At 37.1% G+C, this 12,004-nt stretch overlaps 1 protein-coding gene across 1 annotated transcript; it reads right to left on the reverse strand.

Annotated features, from left to right (window-relative positions):
- Nucleotides 1-7,591: 7,591 nt before the first annotated feature.
- On the reverse strand, nt 7,592-9,132 carry LOC136031105 (protein transport protein Sec61 subunit alpha-like 1). Its single transcript, XM_065710410.1, has one exon. It carries the CDS (start codon nt 9,130-9,132, stop codon nt 7,726-7,728), a length of 1,407 nt encoding a protein of 468 aa, XP_065566482.1. The 3' UTR covers nt 7,592-7,725.
- Between the last annotated feature and the right edge of the window lie 2,872 nt (nt 9,133-12,004).

Here is a 12,004-nt window from a genome sequence, read left to right on the forward strand (position 1 = left end):
GCATCAATTCGATCTAAAAATGATATAGCGTTGGCAATTGCGTCGTCCGGAATAGCCGCAACATTGCTGCCTGGTGGAAGAACTGCTCATTCCGCTTTGAAATTGCCTCTGAACTTGCATTCTACAGAAACTCCCACGTGCAATATTTCCAAATCATCTGGGATGGGTAAAGTATTGCAGCAATGCAAACTTATTATTTGGGATGAGTGCACAATGGCACACAAAAAATCGCTCGAGGCTCTGGATCAATGCTTGAAAGATTTAAGAGGGAATTCGAAACCCTTTGGCAGCACATTAATATTGCTTGCAGGAGATTTCTGGCAAACATTACCTATAATACCTAGATCAACTCCTGCAGACGAAATGAATGCTTGCCTGAAAAATTCTAATTTATGGGCACACGTAAAAACATTAAAATTAACTACAAATATGCGTGTCCGATTGCAAAACGATGACTCTGGTCAAACATTTTCAGATCAATTGCTAGCAATGGGAAACGGAAAGCTCCCAGTAGACTCAATTTCAGGACGTATACAACTACCTGCTGATTTCTGTAATTTAGTGACGTCCAAAAATGAATTGATTGAAAATATATTTCCGAATATTCTAAAAAATTATAAAAATAATAAATGGCTAAGTGAAAGAGCGATTCTCGCACCCAAAAATATAGACGTCCACGAAATCAACAATATTGTTTTGACCAAGATTCAAGACCAGGCAGTCCTTTACAAGTCAGTCGACACAGTTTTGGAACCAAATGAAGCGGTTAATTATCCATCTGAATTTTTAAATTCCATAGATCTTTCAGGGTTTCCACCACACGTGCTACAACTAAAAATAGGCGTACCAATAATATTGTTACGTAACATAAACCCACCAAAGCTTTGCAATGGCACTCGACTTGCCGTAAAAAAAACAATGGAAAACCTAATAGAGGCCACAATCCTGACAGGGCCTTTTGAGGGTGAGGCTGTTCTTATTCCTCGCATTCCCATGATTCCAACAGATCTGCCTTTTCAATTTAAAAGATTGCAATTCCCAATTCGATTAGCATTTGCAATCACCATTAACAAAGCTCAAGGTCAATCATTAGAAAAATGTGGTATTGATCTTAATACTGATTGTTTTTCCCATGGACAATTGTACGTTGCATGTTCGAGGGTCGGTAAACCTGACAATCTATTTATATGCAGCGAGAATTGGACAGCGAAGAATGTTGTATATTCGCAAGTTTTACGCAGTTAATTTGTATTTCGGAACCAAATGAAGCGGTTAATTATCCATCTGAATTTTTAAATTCCATAGATCCTTCAGGGTGTCCACCACACCTGCTACAACTAAAAATAGGCGTACCAATAATACTTTTAAGAAATATCAACCCACCAAAGCTTTGCAATGGCACGCGACTTGCCGTAAAAAAAAAAAATGGAAAACCTAATAGATGCCACAATCTTGACAGGGCCTTATGAGGGTGAGGCTGTTCTTATTCCTCGCATTCCCATGATTCCAACGGATCTGCTTTTTCAATTTAAAAGATTGCAATTCCCAATTCGATTAGCATTTGCAACCACCATCAACAAAGCTCAAGGGCAATCACTAGAAAAATGCGGTATAGATCTTAATACAGATTGCTTTACCAATGTACAATTGTATGTTGCATCTTTGAGGGTCGGTAAACCTGACAATCTATTTATACGCACAGACAATGGGACAGCGAAGACTGTTGTATATTCACAAGTTTTACGTAGTTAATTTGTATTGTATCTATCTATCTATCTATCTATATAAAAACGAGTTGTGTGTATGCATGTTTGTTTGTTTGTAAAAAGAGAGTTTGCATATGACGTCATTATTAGTACATACGGCTTTGTATATGGACAGACAATGGGAAAGCCAAGAATGTTGTATATTCGCAATTTTTACGTAGTTTGAAACACATATATAAATCTATCTATATTCACAGGTGGGACACAGGGACACAACTACAATGGCGCGTAACTAATATGGCGCGTAACGACTTACGCGCGCGGGGGGGCTTGGGGGGGCGCGAAGCGCCCCACCAACTAGGTGTTGGGGTGGCGCGAAGCGCCACCCCAACAGCTAGTAAATATATATCTATATATATAAAAATAAGTTGTCTGTGGATGGATGGATGGATGTGTCAGGTGACGTCACCTGAAAAAACTGGATTAGGTGACGTCAAAACTGAAAAAACTAAAAAAAGGCAAAAACTACAAAAAAAACTAAAAACTAATAAAAAAAATAAAAAAGCTAAAAAACTAAAAAAACTATAAAGGTAAACACCAATAAAAAACTAAAAAAAAACTGAAAAAACTAAAAAAAGGCAAAAACTACAAAAAAAACTAAAAACTAATAAAAAAAGTAAAAAAGCTAAAAAACTAAAAAAACTAAAAAAACTAAAAAAAGGTAAAAAACTAAAAAAAATAAAAAATAAAAAAAAACTAAAAAAAGGAAAAAACTGAAAAATAAGCTAAAATAAAGGTAAAAACCAATAAAAAACTAAAAAAAAAAGGAAAAAACTAATAAATGACGACACTCAAAGAGAAAGCGACCAGGACAAAAGGAATGTTAAAAAAGCTAAAAAACTAAAAAAACTAAAAAAAGGTAAAAAACTAAAAAAACTAAAAACTAAAAAAAAACTAAAAAAGGTAAAAACTAAAAGAACTAAAAAAGAAAAAAATAAATGACGACACTCAAAGAGAAAGCGACCAGGACAAAAGGAATGTTCGATTAGCAATCAACAAAGCACCGGGACACAGGGAGTATAAATGACGACCAGGACACAAGTAAAAAAAAAAATTAACAAAACTAAAAAGAAGGTAAAAACTACAAAAAAACTAAAAAGAAAAAAAAACTAAAAACTAATAAAAAAACTAAAAAATCTAAAAATCTAAATAAACTAAAAAAGAAAAAAAAAGGAAAAAAATAAAGGAGAAAAACAAAACTAAAAAACGAATGTATATACAGACCGGTACACCGGGATACAAATGACGACCGGGACACAGGGAACATAAATAACGACCGGGACACAGGGACACAACTACAACGGGGACACCGGGGGAAACAGGGGGATATAAATGACGACCGGGACAAAAAAACTAAAAAGAAATAAAAACTAAAAACTAATAAAAAAAACTAAAAAATCTAAAAATCTAAATAAGCTAAAAAAGAAAAAAAAAGGAAAAAAATAAAGGAGAAAAACAAAACTAAAAAACGAATGTATATACAGACCGGGACACCGGGATACAAATGATGACCGGGACCCGGGACACAGGGAATATAAATGACGACCGGGACACAGGGACACAACTACAACGGGGACACCGGGGGAAACAGGGGGATAACCTGACAATCTATTTATATGCAAAGACAATGGGACAGCAAAGAATGTTGTATATTCGCAAGTTTTACGTAGTTAAAACCATATATATATATATATATCTATATTCACAGGTGGGACATAGGGACACAACTACAATGGCGCGTAACTATTATGGCGCGTAACGACTTACGCGCGCGGGGGGGCTTGGGGGGGGGCGCGAAGCGCCCCCACCAACTAGGTGTTGGGGTGGCGCGAAGCGCCACCCCAACAGCTAGTATATATATATATATATATATATATATATATATATATATATATATATATATATATATATATATATATATATATATATATATATATATATATATATATATATATATATATATATATATATATATATATATATATATATATATATATATATATATATATATATATATATATATATATATATATATATATATATATATATATATATATATATATATATATATATATATATATATATATATATATATATATATATATATATATATATATATATATATATATATATATATATATATATATATATATATATATATATATATATATATATATATATATATATATATATATATATACTAGCTGTTGGGATGGCGCTTCACGCCACCCCAACACCTAGTTGGTGGGGGCACTTCGCGCCCCCCCCCAAGCCCCCCGCGCGCGTAAGTCGTTACGCGCCATATTAGTTACGCACCATTGTAGTTGTGTCCCTGTGTCCCACCTGTGAATATAGATAGATATATATATGTTTTTAACTACTTAAAACTTGCGAATATACAACATTCTTCGATGTCCCATTGTCTGTGCATATAAATATATTGTCAGGTTCACCGACTCTTGAACATGCAACATAAAATTGTCAATGGGAAAAACAATCCGTATTCAGATCTATACCTCATTATTCTAATGATTGCCCTTGAAACTTTGTTGATGTCGCTTGCTAATCCAACATTCCCTGTTTCCCCGTCGTCATTTATATATCCCCCTGTTCCCCCGGCATCCCCGATGTTGTTGTGTCCCTGTGTCCCGGTCGTCATTTATATTCCCAGTATCCCAGTCGTCAATTGTGTCCCAGTGTCCCAGTCTGTAATTTCTCTTTGAGCGTCCCGGTCATCATTTATATTCCCTGTGTCCCGGTGTCCCGGTCGTCATTTGTGTCCCGGTGTCCCGGTCTTTAATTTATCTTTGAGCGTCCCGGTCGTCATTTATATTTCCCGGTCGTTATGTTTGTCCCGGTGTCCCAGTCTGTAATTTCTCTTTGAGCGTCCCGGTCGTCATTTATATTCCCTGTGTCTCGGTGTCCCGGTCTGTAATTTCTTCAGTCGACAAATATGACATCAGACGACAAACAACTTCATGACGATATACAGCTCAATCCTAACAATGACGTCAGTTGACAAACATGACATCAGCCGACACACAATCATAACGTCAGTCGACAGCCACACAAACAACTTATTTATATATATATATAGATATTGATAAAAGATAGATAGTATACATATACACTATAAATCAACTACGTAAAACTTGCGAATACACAACATTCTTCGCTGTCCTATTGTCTGCCTGTTCTCACGTTGCTCTTATGATTCCTCGGCACAATTTCTTTTGGCATTATCTCTTTGAGCTGCAAGCCTGTTTTCACGTTGATCTTGTGATTCCTCGGCAAACTTTCTTTTGTTACTTTCACTATTAGCCGCAAGCCTGTTTTTACGTTGTTCTTGTGATTCCTCCGCACTATTTGTTTCAGTAATTTTTCTTTGAGCCGTAAGCCTGTTTTTGCGTTGCTCTTGTTTGGCATTATCTCTTTCAGCTGCAAGCCCGTTTGAATCCTCGGCAGGATTTGATTCCTTGGCTTTTTCTTCTGCCATTAAAATTACTCGCACGATTTGATTCCTCGGCTGTTTCTTCTGCCATTGTAGGATTTATACTAAATATTCTCTTTGAATCGCAAGCCTTATGTACTTATAATGACGTCAAATACAAAGCCCTATATACTTATAATGACGTCAACTTATAATGGCGTCATATACAAAGCCTTTTACACTTATAATGACGTCATGTACAAACCCTCTTTTTACAAAAAATATACAAAAAACAAACATACAACTTGCAACAATGCATACTTATATACTTATTATCTGTGTACAAAACAAATTTCCGTCCAAACAAATAATAATGAAATTTTTTTAACGTGTTAAACTCTCTTTCAACTTTTGAAAAGCACACTCGCATTTTTCTGAACACCACCACACAACATCAGATTTCAACAACTCATTCATCGGATAGCATAAAGTTGCCATTTCAGGTATAAATTTCCGGTAATAATTCACCATAACCAAAAATGAAAATAATTCATTCCTGTTTCTAGGCCTAGGCATATTAATAACTGCATTAACTTTCCACAGATTTGGTTCAATACCCTTGGTCGACAACACGAAACCGAGACATTGTACTTTATAAGCAAAAATTGTATTTGTCCGGATTCAAACGAATGCCAAAATCGCGCAACTTATCAAGAACAGAACGTAAATGCTCTAAATACCCAGAATAATTTTTTACGGTAATCAATACGTCTTCTACTATGTGAGCTTTTGGCAAACCAGACAAAATTTTGTCCAGAGTCTCTTGAAAAATAGTACCATTTTCAGAAATACCAAAAAGCAATTGCTTGTAACGGTAAAACCCTTCACTTTTCCCAAATTTTTGAAAAATAGCTCGCTGAATTTGTTCATAATCTGGGTTTTGATATCGGGAATTTTTTTCACCGCCTTAATCATATTCCAATATAGTTTGATTTCCTGCAGCCAATTTCTTCCAGACAACGATGGTCCATTTCCAGCAGCAACAATTAAAGGAAAAGTCTTACTTTGTGATTTGTACGTCACTTTAACATTAGCTTCCCCGAGAATAAGGATGTCGTGGCCAGTATATGCAATCAGCTTCCGATCGCATCTTTTCAGTTTCACACTACTTAGACAATTACGGTAAATCTGTTCTGAGATTAACGACACGGCAGCGCCTGTATCCTGCTCAAAATCAAGCTTAGACTGTCCTATTGTGATTGCGACATTAATTTCTGGTGACTCACCACGTATAGAGATAATAGTCCAGTTATACTCGTTCGTAGGCTGCTTTAGATCAAGAGCACTTACCGAATCTGTTTTCTCCTCTTCAGATTTTTCAGTTTCCACTACATGGCGAACTTTGCACTTACGTTTTATTTTCTGGATACACTGTCAGGCTTGGATAGACATGCTGCTGCAATATGCCCTTTTTCTGACATTTGTGGCATTCCGTGTTCCTGAAATAACAGTTACGGGGTTTGTGAGGTCCCATTTGGCACCGGTAACATATAGCGTTCGCAGGAATTGCGTTTGCTTTGGTGAATTTGTTAATTTTCGAGACAACTCCATCCTTGATATTAACTGCTTTGAATTCTGCAGCCTCCATACTCGATGTGGTCTCAATTCCTCTACTTAAGGTAAGATCATCTTAAGTCAAAAGTCTTTTTTGCATGCCACGTGATGCAAGGCCACACAAAAAACGGTCTTACAATGCTTGGCTCAAAAACTCGCCAAAATCGCAGTGTTTCAGTTCCGCCAGGTAAGTATTCACTGACTCACCCCACCTTTGTGACCTTGGATGAAACTTGTAGCTTTCCACATTCACAAGTTTTTTCAGGCACAAATGTTATTTCACTGTCCAGACAATTTCAGTAAAACTTTTTTCCGACGGCTTTTCAGGTGCCAGAAGATTTTTTGTCAATGCGCATGTCTGCGCACCACACGAAGTTAATAGAACGGCTCTCTTTTTTCTTCTCTAGTGATATAATTTCCAATAAAATATTGCTTGAGCTGGTCCATATAATCGGCAAAGTCACTATTTACATCAATTCATTCACTATTCCAAAAATTCGATATTAGGTACTTTCCTCACTTTTCGCCATTTCTCTGATTATACCCTTGATATAACTTTATACTGAGTGACTATTTATATCCTTCATATAATTTTTTCCTTTTCACAATATCCTCCTCGCCTTTTTGTTATGTTCATTTAACAAGCATTTATTTACAGAGCTTTACAAGGCAGATACGGGTATCAACTGAACTAAAATGAATGGCGCATAGCTGTTATTCGCAATCAGCGTATTACTCATACAACAGAGAAGAGTTCATTAATTAAAAATAAATAGCAACACTTTCACTCTCAAATAAATTCTCCACGGGGAGATAGACAAGACACTGTGGTCTCAAATATAATCAAGAAATCATTCCCACTGGAAAACACTGGTCTTGTAAGGTCAATTTTTAAAAGAACATTTCATTCATTCCTCAAGGCTCAGACTGTTCCCTCTTAATAATCTCATAGTATTCATATATAGTTGTGGAAGCCAACAGAATACCAGTGCCTGAACCAAAGGCACCAAGCATATCAGCCAAAACTGATAAAGCACCAATGCAAAGGCCACCAAATGTAGCAGCCGTTGGGATATATCTGTTCAATTCATGAATCATCGACGTCTCTCTATGACCTCTCATAACCATTTGCTGCTCTCTAAGCTGCCTAGCAACATCTTTAGCAGATGATCCAGAAATGTTGATCCAAGCTTTAGATAAATAAGCACAGGATCCTAGCATAAAAATAATGTAGATTAAGGCATGAATTGGATCATCAGCTATGCTTCCAAGGCTTTCAGGGGACGACAAATAGTAACACAAGCCCCCAATGGGACGAGCACGAGCAGGTCCTCCACCCGTAACGTCAGACCATGCACCAAGTAGGTTCACAAGAAAATTACCAGCAAATCTAGAAGAAAACATCTGGGACAAGAAGTAAAGATTTGATACTAGTGCAGACTGAAAAATAATAGGAGTATTCGATGTGTACAACAGTTTAATGGGAAAGCAGCTATACTGACCCCTGTTGCGAGCTGACATAATTGGAAAATTGACACGGAAACCTTGAAAGTAAATAACAATGGCGAATACGAGGACAGTTGCCATCAAGTTCAAGAGGTTGGGTAAATTTTGCCTATAGAAAGCTTCATACAATGCTAAGACTTTGTCTTGTCTGGTGCCTAGCAAATGGAACAAAGCAGTGACTGCACCTTCATATTCTTTACCTCTTCCAACGTCGACTGTAATGAGGCTGAGTGATTTCCAGATAATTGTTTCACAGACATTTGCTGCAATGAAAAGAGAAATCCCTGATCCTAGTCCATAGCCTTTCTGAAGAACATCGTCCAAAAGAAGTACAATCAAACCGGCAATGAACAATTGTACGACGATCAAAATACCAACTCCTAAGCCAATATCACTTGGATCACCATACATGCCAGTCATCGCATATACAATTGCTTGGCCAACAGTAAAAATCATCCCAAATAGTTTATGTGCTCCGTTGAAGAGTTTTCTATCTCTCGGGGTATCTCCAACTGCGATCATTTTAGCTCCAGATAGCAATTGCATAATTAGTCCAGAGGTCACAATTGGTGAAACTCCAAGTTCCATCAAAGTTCCTCTGTTTGATACCAGGATAGAACGAATCCAATAGAAAGGATCTGCTGAATCTGAAGACATGATACCAAAAAGTGGTATTTGGCAGCAAACCAAGAATATGATAAGGGCACATGCTGTCCAGATAAGCCTTTCCCTGATACGAACCCTTCTCTCGGGTTTGGTGATTTCAGGTAGTATACTGCAGAAGGGTTTAATGATTTCCAAAAACGTAAAGACCATTTTTACAGTTGGTTCCCTCTTTCTGCATTCTTCCTCCATCTATTTACTGACCTGTCAGCTTAAGCAAGGCTATAGATGAAAAAAAAACAACATATGTTTGGCTCAGAACTACGACTAATGTGATGCATGGTCAATTATTAAGACTAAATAAAAATGCATCTTTCAAAATAAATAATAGAAAATAAAAAGAAAATACTTTTTAAAGTATTCTGTCAAAGACCTCAATACTTGACAAAACTTAAGATGACGTCATGGGAGTTAAAGAAGCGATGGACTAGGATAGAGGAAAACTGTTAATAATGCCCAATATTCTCGGTGACAGAATCATCTTAGGGGTGGATGGGTCTCACTTTATCGTATAGATTCCGTTGAGAGCGATCCTAAAGACCACAGGTCTTTTCATAAGCATTCATAAACAAAGACGTTTAATAAACAATAGTTCTATTTCATTACTTACATACAATTTGTCTGATACGGCAATTCAATGTCCAAAACATAAAATCAGGAGACAATATAAATTGCATCTAAGTTTTCTTAAGAACAACTCTCGACAATCTACCAAAACTCGTGTTTTTTTACCTTTCTTAAAAAGGGTACCACACCTCTATACGAATGATATTTTTCAATCTGATAAGACGCTATCCTTTTATAGAATTAACAAAAGTTAAAGGGTAACACGCCTCTATACGACTGGTATTTTTCAATCTGATGAGACGCTATCCTTTTATAGAATTAACAAAAGTTAAAGGGTACCACGCCTTTACACGACTGATATTTTTCAATCTGATGAGACACTTTTCTCTTATTGAATTAAGAAGTGTTTTCTATTAGTTATTTTTTTTTGCTCTAAGTCATGACTTTAGTCTTCATCTTGATAGGAGGTTTTTTTTTTCTTATGAAGTGTACTAAGGTCACTGAAGCTTGTTGACTTTAAAAAAGCTAGTTTTTATGGTATTTAATGTAAAGTGTAAGAAAGAATGTTTTCTTTCACTATTGCAAAATGAGCAAATTTCAAAGACTTTCCATTTTGCAGGGGGATTTGTAGGGCCGTATGTCACAATAACACTGATTTATATGTAACTAGCTGTTGGGGTGGCGCTTCACGCCACCCCCAGGCCCCACTGTGCGCGTAAGTCGTTACGCGCCATATTAGTTACGCGCCATTGTAGTTGTGTCCCTGTGTCCCACCTGTGAAAATAGATAGATATATATATATATATACTATCTGTTAGTTAGGACACTAACACCTAGTTGGTGGGGATGCTTTGCACCCCCCACCCCCTCCCCCAAGCCCCCCTGCGGGCGTAAGTCGCTGCGCGCCATATTAGTTACACGCCATTGTAGTTGTGTCCCTGTGTCCCACCTGTGAATACAGATAGATAAATATGTATGTTTTTAACTACGTAAGACTTGCGAATATACAACATTCTTCGCTGTCCCATTGTCTGTACATATAAATAAATTGTCAGGTTTACCGACTCTTGAACATGCAACATATAATTGTCCATTGGAAAAACAATCCGTATTCAGATCTATACCTCATTATTCTAATGATTGCCCTTGAGCTTTGTTGATGGTGATGTCTAATCAAACATTCCCTGTGTCCCAATCGTCATTTATACATCCCCCCTGTGCCCCCCCCCAGCGTCCCCGTTGTAGTTGTGTCCCTGTGTTCCTGTCGTCATTTATATTCCCTGTGTCCCGGTTGTCATTTATATTCCCCGTGTCCCGGTCGTCATTTGTGTCCCAGTCTGTAATTTTGTCAGTCGGCAAACAACTTAATGACGACATACAGCTCAATCCTTATAATGACGTCAGTCGAAAGACTTGCGAATATACAACATTCTTCGCTGTCCCATTGTCTGTACATATAAATCGATTGTCAGGTTTACCGACTCTTGAACATGCAACACATAATTGTCCATGGGAAAAACCATCGGTATTCAGATCCATACCTCATTATTCTAATGATTGCCCTTGAGCTTTGTTGAAGGTGATTGCTAATCAAATATTCCCTGTGTCCCCCTCGTCATTTATATATCCCCCCTGTGCCCCCGGCGTCCCCGTTGTAGTTGTGTCCCTGTGTCCCAGTCGTCATTTATATTCCCTGTGTCCCGGTCGTTATTTGTGTCCCGGTGTCCCAGTCTGTAATATCTCTTTCAGTGTCCCTGGTCACTGAGTCCTAGTCGTCATTTGTGTCTCAGTCTGTAATTTCGTCAGTAGACAAACAACATCATGACGACATACAGCTCAATCCTTATAATGACGTCAGTCGACAAACATGATGTCAGTCGACACACAAACATGACGTCAGTCGACACACAAACATGAGGATAGTCGACACACACGTCCCAGTAGTCATTTGTGTCCCGGTGTCCCAGTCTGTAATTTCTCTTTGAGTGTCCCGGTCGTCATTTATATTCCCTGTGTCCCGGTCTGTATATACATACAGACCAGTTTATAACAATCCATCCGTAATATTTTCGTTTTTCCGCAATATTTATTCATAAAAGATCAAATATATGTATAAGAAATCCTGCTTGAAAACAAAATGAAACGGAGCTTGTTTAAATAGTATCTGATACTTAGCTAGATCCATTATGGAATTTCTAGTGTTTATAGGGAAAAGCGAACACGTGTCTTGTAATACAATCTACTTAAAGAGTCTTTTTGTTCATTCCCCAAAGAAATCTCAAAATAATCTTGATGAGCATCCATTGCGGTATTTATTCCAACCTAAATTTAAGAATATCATATTGGGAAGATGGAAAGTCTCATCGAAACTAAAATTGTTTAACTGAATAAAAAACACCGTTTAATCAGGAAAACTACTCCAGAAAAGGCTATCTTCCTTTAGTTTTAAAAGTTAAGC

The sequence above is a fragment of the Artemia franciscana genome, chromosome 9 (genome assembly GCF_032884065.1).
Source record: "Artemia franciscana chromosome 9, ASM3288406v1, whole genome shotgun sequence".
NCBI lineage: Eukaryota > Metazoa > Arthropoda > Branchiopoda > Anostraca > Artemiidae > Artemia > Artemia franciscana.